This window comes from Prosopis cineraria, unplaced genomic scaffold, assembly GCF_029017545.1.
Source record: "Prosopis cineraria cultivar Desert tree isolate PC_DT_omini unplaced genomic scaffold, ASM2901754v1 PC2, whole genome shotgun sequence".
In the NCBI taxonomy this organism is placed as follows: Eukaryota; Viridiplantae; Streptophyta; class Magnoliopsida; order Fabales; family Fabaceae; genus Prosopis; species Prosopis cineraria.
In genome coordinates this window covers 46,623,577-46,642,721 of record NW_026555333.1, presented here as the reverse complement: position 1 = coordinate 46,642,721, position 19,145 = coordinate 46,623,577, and the positions used below count along the sequence as shown (strand labels likewise).

General features: G+C 33.2%; 2 protein-coding genes across 2 annotated transcripts; both read right to left on the bottom strand.

Moving 5' to 3' along the window:
• Positions 1-621: 621 nt before the first annotated feature.
• Positions 622-13,359, bottom strand: LOC129302209 (TMV resistance protein N-like). Its single transcript, XM_054940918.1, is given in 10 exon segments — positions 622-1,301; positions 1,905-1,975; positions 2,673-3,290; positions 3,389-4,363; positions 4,459-4,740; positions 4,843-5,944; positions 6,129-6,459; positions 6,462-6,690; positions 11,990-12,145; positions 13,270-13,359. Coding segments are annotated over 8 exon segments (3,816 nt in total). The 5' UTR covers positions 6,655-6,690; positions 11,990-12,145; positions 13,270-13,359; the 3' UTR covers positions 622-1,057.
• Positions 13,360-14,327: 968 nt separating this feature from the next.
• Positions 14,328-18,904, bottom strand: LOC129302210 (disease resistance protein RUN1-like). Its single transcript, XM_054940919.1, has 6 exons — positions 18,860-18,904; positions 17,827-17,993; positions 16,950-17,747; positions 16,563-16,837; positions 15,531-16,458; positions 14,328-15,432 (listed from the first exon to the last, which is right to left on the bottom strand). Exons 5-6 carry the CDS (start codon positions 16,179-16,181, stop codon positions 15,310-15,312), a joined length of 774 nt encoding a protein of 257 aa, XP_054796894.1. The 5' UTR covers positions 16,182-16,458; positions 16,563-16,837; positions 16,950-17,747; positions 17,827-17,993; positions 18,860-18,904; the 3' UTR covers positions 14,328-15,309.
• Positions 18,905-19,145: the final 241 nt, after the last annotated feature.

The window sequence follows — 19,145 nt, the reverse complement described above, 5'->3', positions numbered from 1 at the left end:
TATCTTCTGCTCATTACTATTATTAAAAAGCAAGTGGGAAAATCTCTTCTGATTAACCAATCCAATATCAAGAGGAAGGAGCATCTACATGGCTGGCTTTCAATAGAATTGATATTATCAACATGCTGGGCTCCATTTTCATCGATCTTTGCGGAAAAATAAATAGGGTCCCCAAGTCTATTCTTCTTTCCATGCAGCTTCCCACATGACTTCGACTTGTTTCACCACACTCTAAGACAACCCGTGGCATAAAGACTCCAAGTCTTCCCTCATTATGCTACAATTTTTTTTTTTTTACTTTTTGTTCTTGTATGCGTTTGTGTTAAAATTGATATGCGGGAATTAACTTTTGGATTTCAGGAAGTTAACTTACTCAATTTATTTGATAAAACTTATCAAAGTCTTTTGTTAAAAATAGGCTCATCTTATAAAGCGTATAGGGGACCTGTCAAGAACAGGGCATGAACCGAGGATACATTGAGTGTCGTGAGGGGAGATTGCAAGAAGCCGGAAAGGATTGCAATCACTAGAACATTAAATATAGTGACCAGAATTAACAAATTGAGTCAGATTGAGAGTATCTAAATTCATAAATTAAAATTTAACATAAAGAGGGATAAATTAGTAAATGAGATTTGTTTTAATAAAATTTTTAAGAATATTCTTCATGGCTACTTATTAGCAACTAAAGAAGCTTTACACCAGAAGTACATCAAAGATCCTATGCGTCCAATTTGCTTTGAGAAAAGTGAAACTGTGGAGCTTTGGAATTTTCTATGCTCACGTACTAGGGTGTTGGTCTGATTGCCCTTTGGATGAAATCACAACTGATCAAAATTCATTATTACATTACGAGAATTTCAGCCAATACGCCCAAAAGAATCCCCAGTTCTCATAAACGCCATGCCTGAGTAGGTACATTCTCAAATGTTTAGGTTGGTAGTGGATTCTCTGTCAACCCAATTTCACACTATCAAAAGTTTGGAATAAGTGGAGCCAAATTAAGTATGAAAGAGAGTATTGCCAACACCTTGAAGACTTTTGTACACAACTTTCTTCATCTCTTCAACTTTTTAGAGTTCGAAGAACTACTTTCACCAATAGATTTCAATCCAATCACCATTTTTGCAACATTGTCATCATTTATGCAATTAGATGACGAGATATCTCTAATATGAATGTTTGATGTTCTCCATTTCTTATTTGGTGTATCAAAGGAGGATGACAGCTCGGGCATGGCTTCTCCTTTCCTTTTCATGTTCAAACTGGAAATTCTCATTTGTTCCCCTTCTTGTGTGATGCTGCAATTTTGCAGAAGAGAGCAAGAGTATTATATTTGCAGCAACATTGGACCAAAATAATGACAAAAATTAAATCAGATCGGTTCTTGTAATTTGGATTTTGTAAAATTAAGGAGATAACATACTCCTTTCGTTTAAAAATATAAGACATTTTTTGAGAGGTTAGATGTTAAAAAATGTAAAACTTTTTTAGTCTTAATCATTGCATTTTTTTTTTCAAAAGTATCCAAATTACTCTATCCTTATTTTAGGGTAAAATACTCTATTAAATAATGATAAATATAAAAAAATAAGATTGATTTAAAGACAAGTAATTATTTTATTAGAGCTAAAATTCAATTAAAAATGTCTTACATTTTTTAACGGAGGAAGTAGTATTTTAGAGCATTTGATCTAAATATTAGCCTTCTCTTAATAGTACCAACACCAAATAGTCATATAAAAAGACAGGTACACCTTGTAAAAGTATGTAAACTCCTAATTTTGTAAAGTCTGGTACATAATCAAACATCCTTCAGCAGTTTATTTCATTACTTTCAGACAAAGATTTTTACTATTTACTTTAGAAAGCATAAGTATGTATTATTCATAATTTTGACTTACCTTGCTTCTGTATTGAAGCTCATCCATGATTCATCTAGATGGCCTTCCTCTTCCAAGCATGAACTTGATTCCTTTGCAGATTCATTATGGAAGCTCTCAATTAGTGACAAACAGCATTGACCTTGCTCCTCAAGATTAGAGCGCATTCCATTTTCCGAATTAAAAACACGATTCATTCCATATTTCATAGAATATATCTTAAAAAAAAACTTAATTCGGCCTTTTACTGCAGTGATTGTTCTCTTTCGTTTTGGATGTTACAAATATACTTAAATTGATTGGATGTTGTTAAAAAAAGGATGAAGATGAATTTCATTCAAGAACAGAGGAATTGTACAGAGACTGAGCAACGAAAGGACAAGACAAAACACATAGTTAACAGATCTGCAGAAGCCCTATAGTCTGACTCTATGACCTCTGATTAGGAATTGGCTGGCAACTTCTCAACAGATATGAATATGATAGACAGAATTTGTATACAATTTTTGAGTTTGATACATAACTAGCATGTACACCAATTTATTGACAGAGTTTTAAAACTTCTAAGTAATTTCTCATCAACAATATCTTTTTCTGCATTTTATTCAAGTTTAAATAGGATAGTATCAGAATGATACCAGATTTCAATAACTATTGTGTGAAGCAGTTTTATAAGATATAGAATGTCGTTCTTAAAACTACATAGGAATGAAACAAATAGTAGACAGAACATTTATTGCGCAGTATTTGAAATAAAAATTATAAAGATAATTTACAGAGATGACTTACTCTTTCTTCATAGCCTTCCCACGTAAGGTGACTTTGACCCCTAATTTTTCTCCACTCCTCAAAATCTTCTTTGCTTATAAGACGCCACTGACACTTGAGAGGAAATCTTTCATATGATGTTTGTGACTCTAGAAAATTACCATAAAATTTCAAGTGAAGCTGGTTGTAATCCATGGATAATTCCAAACCGTTTTTTTTAGTAATTTGCAAAAACAGGATCCCAAGATGAGGATAATATATTTCTGACCCAATTTTACTTTGCCAACCAACAAGGTATTCAAACTTATTATCTTCGGAAGCTTTAACACAATCATAATACCAGCAAGGTGTACGGAATTGACTTCCATTTTTCTTAAGGGAATAGAACTTGTCATCTAGAACCAGGCATAATGCAAATCCTAGCCAATCACTGGCACTGTTAGATTGAGGGACATCTATTATTATTGAACTTTCCCCACCCTTTCTCACAGATAAGTAATTTTCGTTCTCGAACCATGATGGTATTTCTCTTCCTGGAATAGTTGCCGCAAAATCTTTAATTAACAATGCTGCTGAGTCTGATACCTTTCCCTCGAAATATGAATAAGACCAGACTGCTGCTTGAGCATATTGGACACACTGAGACAAAGAAGTATCAACTATGCCATGAATTAACCAATGAGAAAAGATACATAGATTGATGATAGATGCAAATTGAATGCACAAATAACATGTACCTCATCCACCAATGAGCCAAACAGATACCATAGCTGTTCATCTGATAGTATTGGTTCCATTGAAGCACAGTCTCCTGCATCCATTAGTTCTAAGGAAGGTGAAGATTGCGGCAACGACTGAAGCCTTGGGCAACATCTTAAATAAAGATATTGTAGTTTCAAAAGATTCAGAATGCAGCCGCGTGGTAGATTCATAAAGTTGTTTCCTCTTAAATCTAATATTTCCAATGATGATAAGCCACCAAGATCTTCAGGAATGAATTCATCACCGATATTACAGAAGCTTAAATCTAGTTGTGTCAGTGATTTCAGCTTGAAGATTGGAGGCAATATAACACTCTCATTAGGAAACCAATGCCATGAGATCCCTTTGCATCCATGAAATGAAAGCACTGTGAGTTTTTCTAACTCACCAATGGAAGAAGGTACGTTAGTTATGGCAGTTCCGCTTAGATCAAGCTTTTCCAAGGCCACATTTTCATTCAAGTTTTCAGGTAGTTTAGAAAATTTTGGACAATCAGAAATATCAAGATTTTTAAGGAGCTTCAAATTCTTAATAGTGTGCGGAAGGCAGACAAGTTTTTTACAGCCTTTCACATTCAGAGTTTCAAGACCAGTCAAGAATCCAAGAGATGCAGGTAATTTTGCTATGGCAGTCTCCTCAAGATCAAGTGCTACAAGATTGCCCATATTTTCTCCAAACTCTGGAAGTTTTTTTATTTTAGTGCATCCACAAAGAATAAATTCCCTTAGAAGAGTCATTTCCAATTTCTGTGGAAGGGATTCAAGACTTGTGCACCCTTTCAAATTTACTACAAGAAGGTTTTTGTTCTGTCCAAATGAAGGATGAATTTTCACTAGCCTTGTACAAGCTTCAAGAATTAATTTTTCCAGATTTGGAACACCCAAAAAATCTGGAGTTCTAGTCAAGTATTTGGAGTGGCTCAAATCCATAAACTCCAGCTTTTCCAAACACTGAACAAACATAAGATAGGAAAATCAGCGATGAAAAATATTAGGGCTAGTTTAATCAATCAATCAATCATGTAAGAAGGCTTAAGGTATCTTACTTCCACACCATTCCAAAGTTTCTTTAATTTGCTATCATGCATTTGAAGATAAACAAGTTCATCTAGCTGGACCCCAAGCGGTAGAGCCTCTAAAGGATATCTATGCCATAGTAGAAATTTTAATTCGCTTGAAAGGCATTTGAGGCCACAAGAAGGGTTCAAATTCCCATGTACGATGAGTAATCGAAGATTAAGCATTTTTGAAAAGGCTTTAGGATCACAATATGTTCCATATGATTGAGAGTTGTTGGGGAAAACTACACCTTGGATCAGTTCAGTCCCCTGATAAGCAACAAAATCAACAGGAGAACAACATAAGAAATAATCAGGAGATATAGAGTATATAAAAAATTTATCAAAAACCTTGGTATATCAGTCACTTACCATATTTCTTTTCAATACTTTATCAATGTCCTTGGGAGACCACAATCTACTTCTTTTTCCGATATTTGGAGATTCTTCAAAAACAATTCGCCTACCCATTTCTTGAATTAAATCATGCATATCTATACATACACCGCCATTAGCTACAACTTCAGATAGCAAAGACTTCTCAATAAGAAGGGGTATATCATTTAATGGATAAAGACTACATATTTTCAATACATGCGTTACCTGGTCTTTGTCCCACATCTTAAAGAAACAAGAAATATCTAGAAATGTTGCCTTCTCAGAATCTCCTAATCCATCATAACTTATTTTCAGTATTCTAAATATATCCTTCTCAGGAACTTGCTTCAATTTATTCAAAGTTTCTTCCCATTGAGGCACACTTCTTCCATACAGAAGGGATCCCAAGACTTGAAGTGCCAAAGGAAGGCCTCCAGCATAGTTAACCACTGCTTCAGATAACTTCAAATAAGCCTCTTTAGGTTGTTCTCCTCTAAAGGCTCTCTTATAAAAGAGATCAAGGGATTCATCTTGGTTCATGATTTCAGCTTTATATATATGACGCACCCCATGTGATTTCAACAAATGGCAATCTCTGGTTGTTATAATTATTCTGCTCCCTAAACCAAACCAGTCTTTACTTCCAGCTAAATTCTCTAACTGGCTATTCAAGTTTACATCATCAAGGACAAGGAGAACCATTTTATTACAACAAAGGTTTTGGATTGTACTCTTTCCTCCATAAGTATTATCAATTATCATGCCCTTTACCTTGAGTTGTGACAGAATTTTTGTTTGCAAGTCAATCAAGCCATTACTTTTTTCAGAAACCTCCCTCACATTGCCCAGAAAGCAACAAATTTCAAACTGGCCTAATAGTCTCTCATAGACAACACTAGCCAAAGTGGTCTTACCAACACCACCCATTCCCCATATCCCTACAAAACGAACATCATCCAACCCTATCCCTAGTAGTGAATCCATAACTTCCAACCTCGGGTCCATTCCTACAAGAATACCATTGTAAGATGGCAGTTTAGAACGTAATTTGCTCCATAATGATTTAACTACCTCTTCAATAAGTTCTGATTCATGCCTGCACACATATATAATGAAACAAATAAATTCTTTGCGGCCAATTTAACATGAATCACATTATCATGATCAAGTAAAGCAACAAAACAGAAATATACCTTTGAATTAGAATAAAGGAGACACACACACGTGAACTGATAGTACAAATACAAATTATGAACTATAAATATTTAATAAAAACTTACCAATCCTTAGAATCCCAACCAGATATGTTAGCAATCATTGTTAAAGAATCTCTCCATCTATGCACCTTCCATTGCTCTTCTCCAAACTTCTCTTCATGCTTGGCAAAAGCTTCAGCGAAACTCCCTTTCTGGTGCCTTACAACGGATGGATCAATACCATAAAAGATGGGGAAAATTTCTTCACAACCCCGTTCATTTTCGGGGTCAATAATCTGTTGAAGCTCATCCAAACACCATGAAGAAGAAGCATAATTTTGGGAGACAACAACAATTGCAAAGAGGGAACCCTTAATTGCTTCGAGGAGACTTGTTGAGATAACTTCTCCTTCTCAAGTTCGTTATCATCCCTAAATGTTTTGAATCCCTTTTTACATAATGCAGCATATAAATGATCTGTAAAGCCTTTACGAGTATCTTCACCCCTAAAACTCAAGAAAACATGGTACTTCCATTTTGGGGTCGACGTGGTGCTTTTTAGACCCTCAGTGCCATTGGAAGATTTTGGAGTTCTAATGTTTGAGTTCATGCTCAATGTAAATTGACGACCCAATGAAAATGAAACCTAAAACAACAGAACAATATCATCAGCTAAAGGAAACTGAATCAAATACGACAAAATCTATTAATGCTTATGTATATAGTTCATACTCATTATGTAAAGCAGTAGTACTATGTATTAACGTTCTTACCTTGACCGGGGTTCACTGCTTAAATTCACTTAACTAAAATGCTGAGAAAATAAAGGCTAAAAGTTGATTCATGATCTTCAATTCTTAATGCGTGATTTGGAAGCAGAACCAGTTTTAGCCTTTTAGGTCTATGAAGTCAATGCGTTCTCACAAGCAAAGGGTGGCGTACTAGCATGCCAAAAAGGAGGAGGGAAAATCGCACATAAGTTTCATTGAACAGATTTATTTATAATTAAATTTTATAAAATTTAAAAATTACAACTAAATCTTTTAAAACTTAAGTGTAATTTATAATTAAAGTGTAAAAACAATAATACCCCTATTGAAAATATAATACATAATAATTGACAGTAATTAGATATCTAAAGTCATAACTATAAAAAAATTGAAAGAATAGTTATAAACAATAAATGTTAAATTTTATTAATAATGCATGATCGATTTAACTATTAGATATGTGAAGTTATAATTGTAAAATATTGAAATGATAGTTATAAATTACTAATAAGATAATTATAAACAATTAGTATTAAATTTTGTTAGTAAAACATGATTGATTTAACTATAAGATATGTGAAATTATAGTTGTAAAATGTTGAAGTGTTAATAGTTGTATACAATTAGTATTAAACTTGTAATAAATGATAGGTTTAACTATTGAATATATGAAGTTATAATTATAAAAAGTTGAAGTGATAGTTGTAAATTATCGATGAAGTAAATATTTTTATTGGTGTAATTTGCTTTTAATAAGGACATTATTGTCTTTGCACCTTACTTTTAAATTACACTTAGATTCGATAGATCTAGCTATGATTTTTAAATTTTGCAAGACTTATCAATCTAAATAACAAATCAAATCTAAACAAGCCACTACAAACATCTGGCTCCAAACACATGCTCTTTAAAATGGCTATATGAATAATACTTGGCTTTAGCTACAATGTTGGCTTCCTAGGTTGCACAGATACAGGTCTAAGTATCGGTTATGATACATTATGATACAACGATATGGTAAATTTTAAAAATTTTAGGATACAGGTGCGGGGATATATGTATTAAAAATTTTAATATTATATATGTATATCCAATTAAAAAAAGGAAGGAAAAAAATAAACTAAATAAAACCAATCCCAAACAATTGAAAATCTAGCCGCCAATACAATTTAAAAAACCAATAGCCCATAAAAAATACCCAATTCTATACAGCCATACATATCAGTTCATTACCTAATCAATAACCTAACTTCTAGCCCAATAAAAGTAATAACCTAACTAGGACTAGAGAGCACTGAACAGCCTAATTCAAAGTCTACTCTCTTACATGAAAATGATTGAGTTAGGCAACTCATAGTTCGATCTTGTTCAGTGATAATTCAAAATTAAAAGAACTGAACTTGGTTCAAAGGATTGGAAAACTGGTCTGTTGGTCTAATATTCAATTAGCTATTTTTTTCCTCTATGAGAGGCAATAATCATTTTAATTTAATAAACTCAATTAAAATAATAAAAACACTTATAATCATAATAAATCCATAATAATTTTCAACAACAAGAAAAAAAATATTTCAGTTATCATTCAAATGATTTAAATTTATAACTTTAATAAAAACAATGCTCAACAAATTTCAACAACACTACATTGCAACAACAATTAAAAATAAACTCAACAAAACTACATGTAATTATTTTCTTAACATCAATTACACTTGATACATTTGTCAAAAATAAATTAATTATAATTATATTAAATAAATTAATAAGACAGACTGAACTAAGTGATGTAGATGTCCAGTCTCCTATCTAGTTCAAGCCAAAGAAACAGTTTAGTCTTTTTAATTTTTTTAATCTTAAAGGACTAGTATTTATAATGACTGAATAAAAAAGTACCATCTCATATTGACTATGTCAGATTGAATTGGAGGATTTTTGTGCATCCTTAATCCTAACTACTAACCACACCAAAAAAAACAGCGAGAGAGGGGCAGGCAAGCACAAGGGAGAAGTGGAGCACGAGTAGGAATAGGGAGGGAGAGGAAGGGAGAGAACTTGACAATCACTCATTGACGGAAGGTCAACGGAAATGGTGAAAGCAAACAAGCAAGTTGCCAGAGGATATGAAAGCAAAGCAACAGCAAGAGCAATAAGAGGAGAGCAACGACGCATATCGAGGAAAGCAAAGTAGAAGCAAGAGCAACGAGAGGAGAACGACGACGCGTATCAGGACGTGTATCCAAGTACCTGACGTGTATCGGATACGGATACGCCAGGTTAAACGGCGTATCCACTCTTCCTAGCCGGCTTCTAGCCATGAAGCCACGGCTTCTAGACATTTTCCTTCGGTTAACGGTCGTTCCTATTGAGTAAACTGTATCTATGAATCTTCTAATCTGTCTCTCTCTTCTAAGCACTGGAGAAGATGCTGCCGGAGACATTGTTTCACATGTATCGATTATGATCTGCGAGTTCTCACTTAGTGACAATAAACTCCATTGTCCTGCTCTTCATGAGCTTCAGAGCAGCTTGCCTTTTCCTTAAAGACATGGCACAATCATTAAGACTATTAATGCCTGAAGAGCTATTTATTAAGACTATTAATTTGGTTTTCTGCAAGTGGCTTTAGTCTTTTACTGAATTTTAGAAAAAATAAACTACTGGCAGGAAAAAGAGTAAAAGAAAAAAAAAAATGCATATTAAGATGGAAAGGGCCTGGCGGCACACACTTAGTGCTCTATTTGTTTTTCCTCAGCACTTATCAAGTTATCTAGGCCATATAACAAATTACTGGATGCCATTTGCAATTTCATACACTACGAAGCTTGTTGGGCAAACAAACAATCCAAAATGACTATGCCACAAAGAGACGAAATTTCAAATGTAATGACACAGAAAATTATTCAAGATAAATAAAGCCCCTCCAAGGTTCCTTTGTGCATATCACAAAGAGACGAAATTTCAAAAGTAATAATTCTAGATAGCTCTAGCAAGGGTGGTCTTGCCCATACCATCTAAGTAGAGTTAGAAAACGGACGGGTTTGGCCCATATGACCTTGGCCCTTAAGGGCTTAAACCCATTTTTTTTAAATATCTCATTTTTTAAAGCTCAGCTTTTATATAAGAGTATAGGTTAGGGCCCATAAGCCCTTATTATTATTACTTTATGAAATTTTTAAAAAATAAAATTTTTAATTATAATATTTTATATATTTTTTAAAAATATAAATTATAATGTTTAGAAATTAAAAAATAGTAGAAATTCTAATTTTAAAATATAAAACATATATTATAAATTTTAAATTTAATTTAAAAATTAAAAATATTTTATTTTTTAATAAAAAAAATAAAAAAGGCCTAAAAGGGCCGCCCGAACCCAAGCCTTTTTTTTCAAGGCCTATCAGGACTAGGCTTGAAAGCTCGATTTCCTTCAAAAATGTCATTTTTTCAAACCCAAACTCTTGTGAAAATGAGTTTAAATGAGCGGCTCTTCAAACCCAACCCTTATTTTTAACTCTACACCAGGGGCCCCAAATTCAAGAAGGATGGTCATGTAGAGTAAATTTAATACAACTCATAAAAATATGAATTATGATTAATTACAATTTCCTTTAATATACACACACACATATTCCTCACAGATTTGGATCCCCTAATTATTCTTTTTCTCTTTTGCTTCTCCTTATCTCATTTTTACCTTTGTTAAAAATTCAATGATTAAGATCTAATATTTTATAGAACTACTAACATAAATAAATAAGTTTAAACTGTTAAAATTTGATCGGTGTAATTGTAGACTGTCATTAAAAAATAAATGAATAAATTTCATTGAATTTCAATTAATTTTTAATCTAGTGTGGGAATGGAGTGAGAAAAAGAAAAAGAGAGAAAAGGATGATGACAGTATGCATCTGCCAAGCAACAAATTTTAAATTTGAAGAGAAGCCTATTAAAAAAGAGAGAGAGAATCATATTCCAAAAATTTTAACCGAGGACTCAAATTCTCTTCACCTTTGAGATAATTTAAACATCAAGTATTTTATAATAAGCAGTTTTAACTAATAATTATGAAGTGAAACATTTTTCAAACTTCTAATTAAATAATTTCTTGTACAGTACTAAACATAACATGAATGGAAGGAATAACAAATGGATAGTTCTTCTAATTAAATAATTTCTTATATTTTTAAAGTGTACTCTTTTCACGATTTAATTATTTCTCACAATTAAAAATGTTTAACAATCTGGAAACGAAAAGATTTGCACACATGTGAACATCTTGCATGATTTGGTACCAAAATGCACTACATCCCGTTAAAAATATAAGTGTTTAATTTTAAGATTTTGATATACAAATGAAAAAATATAATTAATATGTTATACTCCCTCCATTTAAAAATATAAGATATTTTTTAATGAGTTGGGTGTTAAAAAATATAAAGTATTTTTAATTTTTTGAGATGTAATCATTGTCTTTTTTCTTTCAAAAGTGTCTCTATTGATAATAACTTTATATTTATTATACGATATTTAATAAAAATAAATATGAAGAGATAAGATTAATTTAAAGATAGATAACTACTTTATTGAGAGGTGAGATTTAGTTAAAAATGCCTTACATTTTTAAACGGAATTAGTAATTTTTTGAAATTTTAAAATTTTCTCTTATTTTATTTTATAATAAATTAGATAAAATTACATATTTAGTTTTTTAACTTTACATAATACTTAATTTAAATTATTTAATTTTGTAAAATGTCTTTTCATTTATCTAATCCTAGTACTGTTAGTGCTATAAAAAAACCCTAATACTATTAGTTTTATTAAAAAAAATTGATAACATTAAACTTTTAAACGCTGAAAAAAATGTTATCAAGATATATTAAGTTTAATTTTTTTAAAATAATAATCATTGGCACAAAAATTATCATTTGAGACTAATAGTGTTATACTAAAAATATTTTTTATAAAATAAAAGAATCAAATTGAAATCTTACATAAAACTATAAGATTATTGAGGTTATACCAAGAAAATATGAATAAGTATTTTAGTAAACTTTAAAAAACATGTGTAAAATTAGAGGAAAATTTCTCTCATGAAAAGACTTATATTTCAAAATGGAATGAAAAAAAAAAAAGCATTATATCATTTCATTATTTAAAAAAAAAAAAACTTACCTCTATTGTTTAGGATAATGCCAGCCAACTAAGCTGTCAATTTCCGTTAGAGAATCCCTCCATTTTCGAACCTTTTCCTTGCCACTCTTGGGATTCCGTTGAAGCCTCCCAAAAACATCCCCAAACTTCTTCTTTGACGTCTTATATCAGATGGATCTACATCATAAAAGATAGGAATAACTCGTTGACCTCATTTATCTCTTGAGGCAAAATTATGTTGAAGCTCATCCAAGCACCATAAAGAATTCGCATAGTTTTCTGAAAAAACAACAATTGCAAATTGAGAATTCTCAATTGCTTGTAGAAGTGTATCGGTTCTCCCCTCTAAAGTTCACCATCATCTATAAAAACTCTGAATCCTCTCCTCAACAATTTACTATTTAAGTGGCCTATAAAGCCTTGGCGAGTATAAATACTCTAAAACTCAAGAAAACATCATATGTCCAGGTTCTGGATGGATTGGAGTCATCAAAAGATTTTTAGGAAGACGCTTCTTTCTCCTTTGCCATTGGAAGACTTTGGACTATAAATATGCTTCAACTGAGAATTAAACTCATTGAAGCAGAAAAATAGTGATCTCTATATAAGCAATAAACCATATCATTAACTAAAGGAAAGCAAATGGAAATGAAAGAACAGTTGAAGTCTCTGAACTCATCTAATGCTTTACATGTACACAAGTACATGAAGAGGTGTGGTGTGGTTCTTTTTCTTTTTTGCTTTGGCCACAACAGGAACTAATGTATTAAGAACCGGGTCTGAACATTAAAAACCAACCCAAAAAAAACAACTGATCAAAGAAATCCAAACAAAGTAGCAGTAAAAGGAAACCAAAGGGTAAAGGAACCTGATAAAGAGTAATCCTAACCAAACCGGTAGGAGCTGCTAATAGGAAGAAAGCAAGTAGGAATGGGGGCTTAAACACCCTATCAAATGAGCATATCCATTTAGAAGCTATGTAGTAACATAGCCCTCTGCTAACAGAAACAATCTTGAAATCCGCTTGAAGCTGGTCTAACGCAACTAAAAAAAAAAAAAACAGCTTCCACAGTTCCACTCAAACCTTAGCTAAGAAAAGCCATTGCAAGTCAATGCTCGTGAAAATAACATACAACCTTGTCCAACAAAGTTTTGAAACATATCTAAACTTCAATCAAAATAAGCACACAAAAGGTTTAATGTTTTAGAATAAACAAGCCTAAGTTGCACTATTCACTGTAAGTTTGGACGATGTATCAAAACTTATGTAAGCAATTGTAAAACTCAGTAACAGGTCTGACCTTCCTTTTGAGCGGTTGTGACTAGAATTCCTCACAATTTCTCTAGCTCTCAGCTCTTTTCTTCCTTTCTCTTGCTTATGCCTCCCCTTTCTGCAACAAGGGAGCTACTTATGAGGAGGGTGAAGGTTGTGATTGGGCCAAATGTATGGACAAGATATGCTTCTTCGCAGGACAGCTACGAGGAAAAAGAAAAGCATAACCAAATGGAGATTTCAATGCGTACATTGTCGGTGCCATCATTATGATGAAATAGATCATTTGAATTTTGATTTAGATAATCTAAATTTAAAATGTTATTATATATTTTATTTTATTTTTGTTAAAATAAAAATGTGTAAAAATTATAAAATAATTTTAATAATTTTTTATTTTCAATCTGGTCTAATTTAGAGGGTTCAATTTAATATTAAAATTTTTGTAATAATTAAATATTAACAACTTAGATGTTTCAACTCTCACGTGGAAAATGAGTGTTGAAATAGTATAATGGCAATCCGCTGGACTCCATTATCATCAATGTTTGCCAAAAGGTCAAAGAGAACAAGACATGTGAATGAGCAGAGGATGCCCATTGTTCCTTCCATGCTCCTTCCCTCACGACTTTAACTTGTTCAACTTACTTTATAAAAAAAGTTAATTCATTTGTGGGGGCAAAAACAAAGAAAGGAAAAAAAAAAAAAAAGAGACCCATTTTGTAAGGCAAATAACCGACCTGTCAAGAACAGGACATGAACAGAGGACCCGTTTCATGCTTTAAACTTTTAATAAATTATCGATTTAATGGATAAACGTTCTCTTCACCGTTTGGACTAGAAATAAATATCATAGTAATTATAACACACACACATATTGAAGAATTTCCCCTTTTTTCTTTTCTTTTCTTTTTTTTTTACCAGCAATTTCCCCCTTTTTCTAAAATTTAGATTATACATGATTCTGCATTAACCCGGAAAGAAAGTACTGTATGTTCGTTTTAAAAGATGAATGTCATAGATCAGTGTGAATATGCATCTGACAAGCTCAATATAAGTCAACTTACATCACAATATATCTCCAAATCCAACTTACTGCCAATCCATAATCGAAACAAACATAGAACAATGCTAGGCTAGCAAAATAATTATTGTCCCAAAAACTTTTACAAATAAACCAATGAAATAGGATGTTTTATTGCATCTAGTTTTTCAGATATTCCAAAAACTAGGGATTTCTCAATAGGTAGTGTTGCTCTAATACCCAAATCAAAAGGCCATTGCAGTGCCAATCAAAAAGATGGTTGTCACTACTGGACGGCAAAATGGGCTTTGGAATTTATTGTAACTGGAATTTTTTTTTTATCTGCATTAATAACCAACCTTTTCTGAATTGAGAAGGAAGAGCCTCAAACGCCTCACACATTCTTTCATCATGAATAAGGATATCATAAATTTGTGCAGCAACTCAGTGGCTTCCAAATCTGAAACTTGAGAAAGTTCTTCAATTATCTTCTCGGCACTGGTTTGTTGGGAGTCTGGCATGCTAGCCTTGGAAACAGTATTAGGCACAAGCGTATCACCGACAACATGATTTCTCTCTCTTGATGGACTCTGCTTTGAGGCAGCAACTTGTGCACCATCGATTGAATAATCTAAGCAAATGCTTGCTTCCTGTTACAGAAAGAACATAACGTCAGTGAATTGATGCCGAGCATAAAAATGTCATGCCCGAGCAGTCGCACTCTCAAAAGGACAGCAATTTGATGAAGAATGTGTCTCAGATGGGCTGTAATTCGACGAAGAAGGTGACTTTGTGATGGCTGGGTTTACAATGGGGGCAGAAAAGTCACGATGGCTGAGTTTGCATTGCCAGGAGCAGATCAATCAACGTTGCAGCATCAAAATCACGAGCATGAATTTCATCATGGGAAATTAAAATTAAGAGAGAACAATTTCTAATTTCAAATCATGATCTGAAATTCAAATATTTATTATTGAGAGATTCAAAGATGATAAGATCATTTCATGAACTGCATCTGTGAATCTTCTAATTTGTCTGCCTCCTCTAAGCATGGAGAAGATGCCACCTGAGACATTGTTTCACATTATCAATTATGACCTGAGAGTTCTCACTTAGTGACAATGAACTCCATTGTTCTTGCTCTTCATTTCGCCTCAGCCTTTCCATCTAAGCCAGGTATATACACACACATGCACTTTGTGAGAGATTATATATAAATAACTACAAAAAATAAATAGAATATGACATATGGCATATGGACATACCCGGTCAATTGAAGCAAAGAGATGTAATAATTGTTCATCTGACACAGTTTCCAATGAAGTAGATTCTCCTGCATCCATTGTCCATAATCTTGGTCCACATTGCGTCAATAACTCAAGTCTTGAACATGAATTCAAATAAAGAAATTGTAGATTCGAAAGATTATAAATGCAGCCACCAGGTAGATTCACAAACTTGTTTCCACTTAGATCTAATATCCTTAATGATGATAAGCCACGCAGGTCATCAGGCATGGCATCAATATTGCAGTTGCTTAAATTTAATTCTGCCAGTGATTTCACATTGAAGATTGAAGCAGACAATATTAAGCCCTTATGAATTGAATGCCTCCAAAACATGTCGCTCAATGGAAGAGCCAAGCTCCAAGAGCTCGAAGTTGACCATTTGCAGCCATGAAATGACAATCTCTCGAGTTTTTTTAAACCGCCAATAGAAGAAGGTACTTCTGTTATGTTAGTTCCACTTGCATCAAGCACCTCCAAGGCTTCAATTTCCAAGTTTTCTGGCAATCTAGCAAATTTTGAGCAACGAGCAATATCAAGAAGTGCAAGACATTTCAAATTGAGAATGCTTTGAAGCAGGTTAACAAGTTTTTGCGGCTCCTTAGCATCAAGCACAGCTAGATTCTTCATATTTTCCTCAAACTCTGGGAGATTTTTGACTTGCACCCACGAAGAACAAAAACTTTTGGAGAAGTCATTTCCATTTTTTTTTTTTTTGGAACGACTTTAAGATTTTGCAATCTTTCAAATTCAACACTTGAAGTCTTTTGAGTTGTCCAAGTGAAGCATGGAGCTCTACAATATCCTCACAACCTTCAAGTTTTAATCTTTCCAGATTTGGAAGCTCAGAAGAATTTGGAGCTTTTATCAAGTATTTGGAATGACTCAAGTCTAGAAACTTTAGATTCTTCAAGCATTAACCAAAAAAATAAAGGGGAATCAATGGAAAAAATATATTGGCATAGTCAATCTCACTGTCTATACCATCAAAGCGTAAAATATATATCTTACCTGGCTTTTATTCCAAAGTTGCTTTAATTTGCTATGACGGATTTTAAGATCAACAAGTTTATCCAGTTCGGTTCCGGGGGAAGAGTGTCTAGAGGATATTTTGTTCAGTGAAGAACTTTCAAAGCATTAGAAAGGCATTTGAGGCCACGAGTAAGGTAGAAATCACTTGATACAATGATAGGTAATCTGAGGTTAAGCAAACTTGAAAAGGCTTCAGGATCCCAACATGCTTCACAGGATGTGGACGGAACTATGCCTTGTATTTCTTTTGTGCCCTGATAAACATCATCAATTAACCACCAGGAAAATGATATCAGACAATTAAGATAAGAAAATAACAGATAACAGTAAAGGTTGTAAACAAAGTTAATTAAGATCAAGCCTCACCGAATTTCTTCCCATTACTTGATCAATATCCTCTTTTGACCACAATCTACCACGCTTTCCAACATCATTGGGCGATTTTTCAAAGACAATTCTCCTACCCATTTGTTCTAGCAAATCATGCATCAGTAAATGATTGTCACAATCCCTTCGAAAAGACTTCTCTTGAAGAGTTCTTATCCCAATTGTTGAATTAAGACCACAACTTTTCAATAATTGTGTTACTAAATTTTTTCTCATGCCATTAAAAAACCAAGCGATATCTAAAATTATTGTCTGTTCTATATCGCTTAAAGAATCAAAACTTATTCTAAGTATCTTGAAAATATCTTTATGTGGTTCTTTCTCCAACATATCCAAAGCATCTTCCCATTCAGGAACACTTCTTCCATATAATAAGGAACCAAAAACAATGAGATCCAAAGGAAGGCCTCCTGCATAACCACAAACAGATTCAGACAGATCCAAAAAAATTCTCTTGAGGTTTATCTCTTCCAAATGCTTTCTGACAAAAGAGCCGAAGAGATTCATCTGGGTTCATAGTTTTAACCTCATACACTTCCTGCACTCTATGTGATGTCAACAAGTGCAAGTCTCTAGTTGTTATGTTTACTCCCAGCATTTTGTAAATGGATTATATGACTGACATCATCAAGGATAAGTAAAACTTTTCTATTGCAACAAAGCTTTTGGATTATTTTCTTTCCTTCATACGCGTCTTCAATTTCCATGTTGTTTATTTGGAGATGTGAAAGAAGTTTTCTTTGTAAGTGAACTTCGCCATCTCTTTCAGAAGTTGTCCTAACATTGGCAAGAAAGCAACTAATATCAAATTGGCTATGATATTTCTCAAAAACAAACCTAGCAAATGTCGTCTTACCGACACCCCCTACAAACAGAACATCATTCAAACCTATCTTCAAGAGTGATTCCAGTTGTTCTGCTTTACTGTCAATTCCAATTAGTTTTTCACCATAAGGTGGCACTCTTTCACGTAATTTGGTCCATAACTTCTCAACCACCATTTCAATGAGTTCTGCTACATTCCTACAAGTACAAACAACATATGAAGGGACATGCATGTGATATATTTAACACAAATCACTGATAAAAATACAAATTTTGATTCTTTCTATATTTACAATCTGTTACTTCAAAATTGACCCAAAAAAAAAAAAGAGAGAATCTGTTACTTCAATTTCTGCAATTGTTAATATTCTTTTCCTTCTGGATTATCAACATATTTAAACAATTTTAAGGAGCCAAGACATGTATGTGTAGCTTATTCCATTTTTGTTTTAAGAGAGGGCTTTAATTGATAGTGTAGTTTGAGGAAAAAAAGTTTTCACCGTGAAAAAAAACTAAATTAACAGTGAAAAAATAAATTTAAAAGCATTAATTTCTGAGAATGAAAATAATACGGAGAGTTTTAAGCCAACTAGTGGAGTTTGACAAGGGACCCCATCTCTCCTTACATATTTACTCTGTATTGAAAGATTGAATAATGTGAGTGAGGATGCTATTGAGGACCAACCTTGGACTCCTACCCAATTAGCTACAAGCGGCCCCAAAATTTCCTACTTTTTCTTTGCTAACGATGTGATTATTTTTGGGCAGGCATCTTCTTTTCATGTAGATATTATGGCGAACGTATTGAAAGGTTTTGTAGTGCTTCAAGGCAGAGAATGAACAAGTTGAAGACAACAGTTTGCTTTTCCAAGTCCATTCACTTCTCTAGAGCTCTTGAGTAGTCAAATGGATGTGACATTAACTGGGGATTTGCGGAAATATTTGTGAATCCCTTTAACTTACAAGGGGGCTTCCTATGTACTTTTCGCTCCTATTTTGGAGAAAACACAGAAAAAACTCACTAGTTGGAAAAGGAGATTTCTTAATATGACTGGAAGAGCAACCTTTATTAGAGCAGTTTTGTTAGCCTTGCCTTCATACCACATGTACTACTAGGGCTGACGGAAGAGACTGGACGGCACTGGACTTCACCCTAACCCCAGGCATAAAGGCCCTAGAAAGACAAAATGAGACTTTCATTGTGAAATTTTGCTGGAATCTAGTCAACAATGAAGATGCCTTATGGGCTTGTGTTTTGAAGGTCAAGTATAAATATGATAATAATAGCTTGTCTGCAGTCACCAAAAGAAATAATAATTCTTATACGTGGCACAGCATTTGTGAGGTTTG